The 11506-nt window shown below is 40.6% G+C and overlaps 1 protein-coding gene across 1 annotated transcript; it reads right to left on the reverse strand.

Moving 5' to 3' along the window:
- Positions 1-1262: 1262 nt before the first annotated feature.
- Positions 1263-8849, reverse strand: LOC311105783 (olfactory receptor 6E1-like; the record flags this gene model as incomplete). The annotated part of the gene is made up of 2 exons (XM_084147985.1): positions 1263-1345; positions 8078-8849. The coding sequence occupies 2 exons, from the start codon at positions 8847-8849 to the stop codon at positions 1263-1265; spliced, it is 855 nt and encodes a 284-aa protein (XP_084004111.1).
- Between the last annotated feature and the right edge of the window lie 2657 nt (positions 8850-11506).

Here is an 11506-nt window from a genome sequence, read left to right on the forward strand (position 1 = left end):
GGCTACGGCAATCTGGGAGAGAGGAGAGGAGGAGCTGGGTTAATACGAGAGGTTCATGGCTCTGTTCAGGGTGGTCTTCAACCATCCTCCAGAGGGCATAGAGGGAGGTGAGTGACTTCTCCAACTCCATCAGGGTTCCTAGACCATTGCGGAGTACGCCCTCACCTTACGGACTGTGGCAGCCTCCAGCGGATGGAATGAGCCGGCGCGCCGCACCCTATTCCAGAGAGGACTGCGCGAAGAGGTCCAGATGGAGTAGGCGTGTCAGGATGACAACCTTTCCTTGGACGCACTCATCGCAATGGCCATCCGTCTGGATAACCTTCTTCGTGAACGCCGGTGCCCACCTCGCCACTCACCTCCCTCCTTTGGCCGTCCTGAGGCAGAGCCTGAACCCATGGAGATAGGGTCCACACTCCTCCCCGCAGCAGAGCGGTGTCACCAGAGACAACCCAGAATTTATGAGAGCAGAGGGGCGGCCCAGTGATCATCCGTCTCCCGGTTTCCATTTCACTGGTTGGCTGTCCCTCATGTGTTGTTTCTACCGCTCTAGTGGATTCTGGTGCCGCAGGGAATTTTATCCACCAGGCCCTCGTCTCCTCCATGAATATCTCTTTGTACCCGCTCTCCTTTCATCTTCCGGTCCACGCCCTGGATAATCGACCAGTTAAATTAAATGAAAAAATGTGTTCATGTAAAAACTGGAGCTGAACAGGTGTAAAATACCAAAATTGCACACATGAACAAAACTTTGCTGAGCATGCCACAACTGAAGGAGCAAAGGACAACCGGAAGCTCGTCCCGTCCCTACACACCCGCCTCACCCAACATCTTTACAACTTCTCTACCTTTCGTCGCACCAACACACCCCTTATAAACCACTTCTTAAAATACACCACTCCGAACAACTCCGCATGACTGCTCTCTAACACAATCCCAAGTGGACCATCAAACAACGACACAGCAGGGAACGCTACTGGATCGCCTGGCTGGCCACCACTATACCCAACGGACTCAACAAAAGGGCATCACAATCCCTCCACGACTCAGGGCGGGTAGAATACCAAACCAGCAGTGGAACCAATCACAGCCAAAGCGATAACGACACATCAAACCCTCAAACCCCATCAACACCACCACAATGCCACCCATCCCGTTACCAACACCTGCCTCTAAGTTGCAGTCTGAGACACAGGGTTGCCACAAACATGGGCCCTTCAACGTCTCCACAACACACCACATGATACTCAGTGTTGCCCCAACTATTGGCCCTGTAACTTCTTGGGCTTGGGCCGGAGACGCAGGGCTACCATGACCATGGGCCTTACGGGGTCTCTGACCTGGGCTGGGACACGTGGTTGCCGAAAAACACGGCCCCACCACGTCTACGACCCAAGCCTCAGACATCAACATCAATCAAGGGAGCAACGCAACTCATCCCACCCACCCATCCAACCATCACTCATCGCAACAAGCTGGGGAACAAAAGGGTTGCCGAAACCACGGGCCCTTTAACGTCCCCAGCCATCTTGGGAACAACACTGCCTCCTAACATCCACCCGTACGCATGCCCGCCTCCCCTCTGTCCGCCCTCCAACCAACCAACCAACCAACTAACCAACCAACCACACGCGTCGATGGATGCTCATCTACAAACCTGGGTCCACTTGGTCCCCTCTGTCGTGCCGTTTGTGCATCGCGCTACCACTAGCAACTTAGGCCTGTCCGGAGCTCCCAACACTGGGCACACACAACGGTAATAAAGGTACATCCAACTGCCTGTAGGATAAGGACGGATGGTCTCCCCTTCTCCTTCCCTTCTCCCCATCTTTGAGACCGTGGAAAGCGAACCTTGACCCTGCTACCACAAGGGGCTAGAGGTGGATTGCCACTCCGAACGATGCAAGGGATAAGACGCCCCAAAAAAGGAGACACTGCCCTACGCAATCAGATTTCCAAAAACTTGAATTGCTGCAACGCCACCTACATTGGGGAAACCGGCGGGTTCCTACTAAATGCTATTGTGGCTGAATGGAAACAAGTCCCCGAAGCAATGTTCCAACATCTAGTGGAAAGCCTTCCCAGAAAAGTGGAGGCTGTTATAGCAGCAAAGGGGGAACCAAATCCACAATGAGACCAGCCATATTACGCAGTGCAAGTCATTTTGCACCAGGGCCTGCTATCAAAATCCTCCTCTCTCTCTCACTCGCTCAAACGCTAAACCATTAATTGTATTAATAAATGTCCTACTGCTACTGTAGACCTAGGTCCTATTACTGGAAAAAAAAATCTGAAATGCATCCATACATATCAATTACCGTCGTTTTAGATAGCTTAATATTTAACACATAGGCGTATAATATTAGATGTAGATGAAATTGAGAATAGTGCAGCCTGGTCTCATAGACTAGACGTAACATTGTAAAAGTAAATTCGGTTCACTCAAATATGTATGATATGTTACGTTTGGTATGGTTACATAAGTCAGAAGGTTACTTAATGCAAAAAGAAAAGGAGGGTGGGTAGTTTGTTGGTTGGTATTATAGGTTACAAATTGTAATTCGTAACATATCATACTAAATATACTAAATGGAGGAAGCAGATTTACAATTACTATGTTACGTCTACCCCTGAGTCCAGGTTGAATAGTGAGGCAGCCTATGGAATGGAGTGCAATGGCACATGAAAGAGAGCGATTTTATAACAAACAAAAAACATGCAAAAAATGCAGGCCATTAGTTTTTTGGATGTATGGTACCCGTCAAAATTTTGGACACTCCTAATCATTCAAGGGTTTTTCTTTATTTTTACTATTTTCTACATTGTAGAATAATAGTGAAGACATCAACACTATGAAATAACACATGTTGAATCATTTAGTACCCAAAAAAGTGTTAAACAAATCAAAATATATTTTATATGTTTGATTCTTCAAAGTAGCCACACTTTGCCTTGACAGCTTTGCATAGTCTTGGTATTCTCTCAACCACCTTCATGAACAATGCTTTTCCAACAGTCTTTAAGGAGTTCCCACATATGCTGAGCACTTGTTGGCTGCTATTACTTCACTCTGAAAACCAACGCATCCCAAACCATCTCAATTGGGTTGAGGTCGGGTGATTGTGGCACTCCATTTGATGCAGCACTCCATCAGTCTCCTTGGTCAAATAGCCATTACACAGCCTGGAAGTGTGTTTTGGGTCATTGTCCTGTTGAAAAACAAATTATAGTTCCACTAAGCGCAAACCAGATGGGATGGTGTATCGCTGCAGAATGCCGTGGTAGCCATGCTGGTTAGGTGTGCCTTGAATTCTAAATAAATCACAGACAGTGTTACCAGCAAAGCACCCCCACATCATCACACCTCCTCCTCAATGCTTCACGGTGGGAACCACACATGCGGAGATCATCCGTTCACCTACTCTGTGTCTCACAAAGACACAGCAGTTGGAAACAAAAATCTCAAATTTGGACTCATCAGACCAAAGGACATATTTTCACCGTTCTAATGTCCATTGCTCGTGTTTCTTTGCCCAAGCAAGTCTCCTCTTCTTATTGGTGTCCTTTAGTAGTGGTTTCTTTGCAGCAATTCGACTATGAAGGCCTGATTCACGCAGTCTCCCCTAAACTGTTGATGTTGAGATTTGTCTGTTACTTGAACTCTGTGAAGCAGTTATTTGGGCTGCAATCTGAGGTGCAGTTAACTCTAATGAACTTAACCTCTGCAGCAGAGGTAAATCATTGGTATTCATTTCCTGTGGCAGTCCTCATGAGAGCCAGTTTCATCATAGCGCTTGATGGTTTTTTGCGACTGCACTTGAGGAAACTTTAACCTCTACGGGATCGGTGACCCGTATACGGGACAGTTGAGGTAACGTGCGCTAATGTGATTAGCATGACTGTTGACAGTAATGCAAACTTTACAGGACATAGACATGTCTTATATGGGCAGAAAGCTTAAATTCTTGTTAATCTAACTGCACTGTCTAATTTACAGTAGCTGTTACAGTGAAAAAATACCATGCTATTTTTTGAGGAGAGTGCATAACAGCAAAACACTTCTCACGGCAACTGGTTTGATACATTCACCTCTGAAGGTAAATAATGTACTTACATTCAGTAATCTTGCTCTGATTTGTCATCCTAAGGGTCCCAGAGATAAAATATAGCATAGTTTTGTTTGATAAAATCAATTTTTATATTCAAATGTAGGAACTGGGTTCTACAGTTTGAACCCCTGCTGTCTCTGGCTCCAAACCCACCCCGCCCGGCCATCTAGATGTGTGAAAATGTGTGTATAAGCTAATGATCCATCAGGTATGACATTCCTGGGAGTGTGTAACCTTACATTTTGCATTACCATATCATTTTTGTATATTCTCTATAGTTATGTACTTGAAAATGTATCAATTGACCAATTCGGCACATTTGGGCAGACATGATGCAAAATTGTCCAGTATTGCAATGCTTCACTGGATCAATCTGAAACTTTGCACACTCACTGCTGCCATCTAGTGGACAAAATCTAAATTGCGCCTAAACTGCATTATTATATTGTGGCTTTCTCTTGCATTTCAAACATAAAACAAAAAAATCAATAGAAACCGCATATTTTTTTGTTTGTATTTTCTTTTACCAGATCTAATGTGTTATATTTTCCTACATTAATTTCACATTTCCACAAACTTCAAAGTGTTTCCTTTCAAATGGTATCAATATGCATATCCTTGCTTCAAGACCTGAGCTACAGGCAGTTAGATTAGGGTATGTCATTTTAGGAGAAAATTGAAAAAAAAGGGTCCAATCCTTAAGAGGTTAAAAGTTATTGAAATTTGTCAGATATACTGACCTTCATGTCTTAATGTAATGATGGACTGTCATTTCTCTTTGCTCATTTGAGCTGTTCTTGCCATAATATGGACTTGGTATTTTACCAATTAGGGCTAACTTCTGTATACCAACCCTACCTTGTCACAACACAACTGATTGGCTCAAACGCATTAAGAAGGAAATTCCTCAAATTCACTTTTAACAAGAAACACCTGTTAATTGAAATGCATTCCAGCTGACTAACTAATGAAGCTGGTTGAGAGAATGCCAAGTGTATGCAAAGCTGTCATCAAGGCTAAGGGTGGCTACTTTGAAGAATCTCAAATATAAAATATATTTTGATTTGTTTAAGACTTTTTTGGTTACTACATGTGTTATTCGTAGTTTTGATGTCTTCACTATTATTCTACAATGTAGAAAATAGTAAAAATAAAGATAAACCCTTGAATGAGTAGGTGTGTCCAAACTTTATACTGGTACTGTAATAATATATAATGTTCTTCTTTTTTGGGGGTGGGACCCCCCTCCAAACCCTCGCGCGGGTACCACTGACTTAATATGTTATGCTGTACCAGAGGTGTTCTTCATGTTAAAACGAACACACCCCACAAGCTTTTCCTCTCAGGGACATTATCATTGTATAGTGGTATTAAACAACACCTGTATTCTTAAATTAAAGTGTGAACATACATTTAAGAATTAAGCAGAAACAGACGGGCCAGGTAGTTAGAGCAAATGCCAGACGGGCTGGTCCATCTTTAGCTCAGTGGCCGGTCTAAAAAGTTTGTAACCTTAGAGATCGGTAGAGGACTGTAGCTGCCAAAAGCCAGTTTTAGCATGGGCTGCGCCACTGAGGACATTCACCATTTTGAAGAAGTAACTGGGTGGGACTTCCTATGGGTTAATGAAGGATCACATAATTCCTTATAGGTCACCAGGAGGGATCAGCCAATGAATTATACTTATGAGCAAACATTCCATAACTGCAGGTGGCAGTAAATCACCAACCTTGTCTTTCTACCTGTTCAAACAACACTCTCCAGGTGGCAGTATGCACCCTTCCAGTTTGTTTGCCAACTCGTAGAAGTAGTAACAGAAAATTGACTACTTCAAAATGGAGATGGCCTCAATGTTGCTTCCAGTGCTCTCACAGATGCCATAATGGGACAGATACACTGATGCAATGTTTATCTAAGTCTATGTTTGTAACGCAAACTGAGGTGTCTTTTGGTGAAGTGTAGTTGTGGGGAATTGAGCTGATCTTCGTCATTGTATATGAAGCTCCAAAATGCATTGGAATTATTTTAATTTACAATAAATAATGCAATGTCTTGTTTATTGTAGCATGACTAAACTGTTTGATCAAGCAAATGGATTCATCCCTTTTATTTTACAGGAAGTTATTTGTGTATTTTACTAGGACAAGAAACAAAATCCAACAGTTTTCTAATTGACATTTCCTCAGTATTTCTAAAGATCTGCTAGATCCTTCACTTCTAGAAGAATAGATTACTGCCCATTTGTGGAAACAGAACTTATTTCATCCTTACATCCTTTTGCTCTTTCCCCAGCCCCCCTGAAACTGAAATACATGTCCACTGACATGCTAGAAGAACATAGGGTCAGTGACACAGCAGCATCCCTGATTTGACTTTACTACAGTGCTTTACAGTAGTATGACAGTAAAATACATTTAATGGAAATGCATAAGAATTTGCAGAAATAAAATGCAATACAAATGATTAGGTTGATGATAAAAACAAATGTACAGTATAAGCATTCAGTTCTTCCAGCAGTTCTGGCAGCTCACATTCTGACAGATATTCCTGTCAGTCCTGGGATTCAAACCGGTAACCCTGTCCCTGCTGCTGTACAATCTAAAGTCATAATTGGTACCAGTTTAGGTTCAGATTTCTGATCTCCTTGGTCCTAATCCCTATATGATAGGGTGCAACAGTGATGGAACAAAACATAGCCACAGGAAGTAGGGGTGCTGAGGGTGATGCACCCCCTGAAAAATCAGAGTTACTAAAAAATATGAATATTTTTGGCCAACTTTTTTTCTCACAAAAGTCCTGCATTAACAGACCAATATAGCCTTATGTAGCGCAGGCATAGTGTTTTTTCCCCCGCGGCTATGGAACAGAATGAACTGTACTGATTTTAATACATTAACCTCTCTGTTTACTGTGCTGTGCCTGTTGTAAATAACAGAAAAAAGGGTGGCTGCAGAGAAGTTGATGAAAGTGATCAAGTGGGAAGCACACGTATTAAAATACTTTCGTGACTCCATTTAGGCTTTTAATCAAACAAGTAATATTTGTACATATGAGAGCACAATTAACACAGAAAGTAAAACCACTAGGCTTGCTATGATACATATACCATACAGGTTACTCAGTGCACTTTCAACACAGGATAATTTATCAACTGCTAAGTGAGAGAAAATGGTTATGGGAATAAAATATACCAAGGGTAACAACGTCTTCACATTAGAAGGGGTCATAATGCTATGATATTGCAATGGCTTACAAATGGAGACAAACCAGTCATAAACCATCCCTGCTAGAATAATGTAAGCACACGCTGCATATACACTGCAGAAACACCTGCACTATACAACCTTCATGTTCCCTTTATCTCTGCCTCATAGCAAAATGTGTAGAACTGCAGGAAATTAACTTGAAAACTGCAACAAAATAAATCATTTTCACGATGACAGACGTTTTAGGAAGATGGGCAGGGACACAGCTGTCCTAACGTTAGGTGGGCCAATAGACCAGAGGTCGCAGAATGGGTCGGGGTGTAGTAGGGTCATCCCAAAGATCCCACTTAGCATCTGTTTGAGCATAGCCTGAAGGTAGGGAGGGTAGTTCCCTTTGATGCTCCATAGTTATGCAGTTAATTAGCTAACATGACACAAACCATTCTCAGTTACAATACATAATAAACTTGATGCAATTTTTTAAATAATTTTTGGGCTACAGAGAAATTATGCCAAAATGACTCCTGTATTAGTAGATTCAATGATAGCAACTATAAGTAACAAAACACATAACCCTAAAAAATAACCTGATTGTTTATTTTTGTAATATTGAGTTAAGGCCTAGTACCTTTTTACAAGCCTGCCTGATTTTAACCATCCTTATGCCATACATAAAAGGATTGAAAAGTGGTGGACATATCAGAAAATAAACAAATAAAATAGTGCGAAGTATAGGTGAAAGATGTGCAGTTTCATATCTGCTTTGTAGAATCAAAAATAAACAGCCAAAGGTGAAGTTCAGCAAAGAGGCTATATGTGGTGTACAGGTGTTAAATGCTTTCTGTTTCGTCTCTTTTGAAGACTTTAAACATATTTGTAGAATTCTTACATATGAATATATGGTAGGACATATAGTACAAGAAAATTGAAGCACAGTGACAAGAAGACCCGATATGTTATTCAGTATAGTATTTGAACATGCAAGCCTGACTACGGAGTAGTTGTCACAATACGCTCTGTCTAGAACGTTACCACAAAATTGCAGTCGCAAAGTCAGGGAGATAACGATGGCGTTGGTGAAAAAAGAATACACCCAGGACAGTAGAATTAAGACAGAAATTATTTTAGGTGTCATAATATTGTTATATTCTAGAGGATAACAAATAGCAATGTACCTGTCATAGGACATAACTGCTATATTACTAAATTCTGTTAGAACGTATGTGTACACCACATAAATCTGGAGACAACAATAAAGAAGGGAAATATCATGTGTGTCAGAGAGCAAGTTAAACATGAGAGCAGGAAACAAACCAGTGCTCCCATACAACTGATTAACAAACAAAGCACATAGAAACAGATACATGGGTTCATGAAGGCTTCTTTCAATGCAGATAACTCCAATAAGGAAAGAATTGGCAAGAATGATGACAAAATATAATACAGTTACTACAGCAAAGTAGAAATACTTCAATTGTCCGATATCACCGTATGCAGCAAGCCTAAACACCTTGAAGTGAGTAGAGTTCTCCATGGTCCTGGGAGTTGGTAAAGATGTGCTGTCAATGTTTGAAGAAGAGGAGCAAATCTTCCTTCTGTAGCTTACATATAAGTTAAAACAATGAAATCACAAAGAACAACCTAAATGGATAATTCCTTGACTTGTTGATTCATTGATAGTTTTGCCCACATCTACAGTATACTCACCAATATAGACAGCCATACATTGTCCTGATAACAAAATTCATAGCCTAATTTAAACAATATTATAATTTGTATCATGCACGCATTTAAATTATTACATTCAAATTAAAAATACATTGATTACATGTATTCTAAATCCAAAATGGAGACAGACTATTTTTAATCCATGATGACCTCCTAAACTCAGCTCCTCACTTGATTCTTATACTTGTGAGATAAAAAAAAAAAAACGTCTGCCATGGTGTGATATGCAAATGGTCACCAACACCTGGGGAAAATTAGATATTTTCAGCGTCAAGGAAACCATATAGAGAAAAACAGATACCATTTTGTAACACAGGCCCTCCAGGGCGTTCAAAGCCTTTCTTAGAAAATCCACCCAAAAACACTCATTCCTATAATTTACAGTGTTAAATAACACTAATATGTGAGAGCAATAGCTTTTTTTAAACTAATGTTTCATTTTGGCATTATTATAAGGTTGGTAGCATCATGTGAAAATTGTTGTGGAAATCTGTTTCAGCTCAAGTCGACTACAAAATCCACAATGCAATGCTCTCTCAATGGGCTGGGTGTAAAATTGCCTAAACAAACTGCACTATTTTAGGAGTCTACAATCTCACCATGTTCAACCTGCAGATCGATTTGCCTCACAGTGGAGTCTAACATTCGCAACGGCATCATACAATGCATCCTGGACTGAAGAGGAAGACAAATAGGAGACATGTGCTAGACCCTCTGTTAAAATGCACATTTATTTAGGTAGGAATATCGGTCTCGCTTTAAATGACAAATGCAGCTTATAAAGGCTTCATAAAGCCTTCATGAACACTACATAAATGTGTTACAAATCGTCTATAATGTCATGCTTTATAAAGGGTTCATTAATGTGGCATAACTGTGTGACATAACCCAATATGTCAAATATGACATAAACCTGTGCTTCATAAAGTGTGGCATAAGCACCGCTTGCTAAAGGCCTTACATCATATTAAATTGACGCATCACAAATGGAGGGTTTCTTCTTTTAGATTTGTGTGTATTGTTGTGAATTGTTAGATGCTACTGCACTGTTGGAGCTAGGAACACAAGCATTTCGCTACACTTGCAATAACATCTGCTAAATATGTGTATGTGACCAATACCATTTGATTTGATTTGATTTGCAGGGTGACACACTCTAAAGTGCAGTCCTGCAAAGCAAAACACTTTGGTGAGTTAATATGTTTTGCCTACTTCAGTATTCTTTCCTAAATTCAATTCATCTCAGTTTAGTTTTTCCAGGTTTTTGATTCCCCCATTGTTTTCAGGTTTTCCCCTAGTTTTTTCACACTTTTTTGGTGGAAAAACAACAACATTTGATTTTATTTGTTCACAACAATGCTTAAACCACATCAGGGGAAGACTTTTGAGGTCTGTGAAAAATCAAACAGAGTTTACATTTTTAGTGTAGTTGCCCTTGCCCTACATTATTGTTTGGTTAGAGGGTTTTTTCTGTAGTGCAGTAATCGCACATTTACATTTAACATTTGAGTCAAATAGCAGACGCTCTTATCCAGAGCGACTTACAGTTAGTGAGTGCATACATTTTCATACTGGCCCCCTGTGGGAATCGAACACAGAACCCTGGCGTTGCAAACGCCATACTCTATCAACTGAGCTACACAGAATACATGTGATGATTATGTATTCCATGTCGAGTGATTCGCATTGTGACCACCAATGGAATGGGTGGAGTAAAAGGCCAGCAACACTCCGTATTATTCAGAGCCCCATGAAATGACACCATATATACATTCTACAGACCCTACTGAGTACTCCCTACAATACTTTTACTGCGGCACGCAGAACAGTTTTTGCTCTATAAGCCAATATGTATTCCAGTGATTCACATTGGGGGCATTTATATGACCATGGAACATGTTTTAAAACCCACATTCAATGAGGGTGTCACTGAAATATGAACCAATATGTTACTGCTTAGACAATTATTTTTCATATATCATTAATAAATACAGGGGGGCACTTTTTACATTTTTCAAAATTTCATGACCCGGAAGTACTTTTTTAGTGTTGCTGACGAGACGCTGATAATGTGATGAGTTCGCAAATCAAATGCCCAATTGTGGTGCCAACTCGACAGCAAAAAACAAGTAAGTTAACATTTATTTATTGGAATTTAAATTAGTTTGTAGTAGTTAAGTGTTGAGTTAGATTACATACTCTAGCTACCTCAGTCGTTATTTCAAATAATTTCGGTGACTTTACAGCAATTGCTAACTAGCCCGAAATGTAATTAGCTAGCTAGCAGGCTCAGCTAAATAAAAATCCCCTTAGATACATCCACGTCTCACAGTCAAATCATCAGATTTGTAAATTAAAGAGGAATGTGATAATACGAATCGAATGGAGTTTCTGGCGCAGCACAGAAATGCCCTTATCCAGATGGTGTGACAAAGGCATTTCCTAACAGACCTGCTAACATTC

The sequence above is a fragment of the Coregonus lavaretus genome (genome assembly GCF_964263955.1).
Source record: "Coregonus lavaretus genome assembly, chromosome: 30".
NCBI lineage: Eukaryota > Metazoa > Chordata > Actinopteri > Salmoniformes > Salmonidae > Coregonus > Coregonus lavaretus.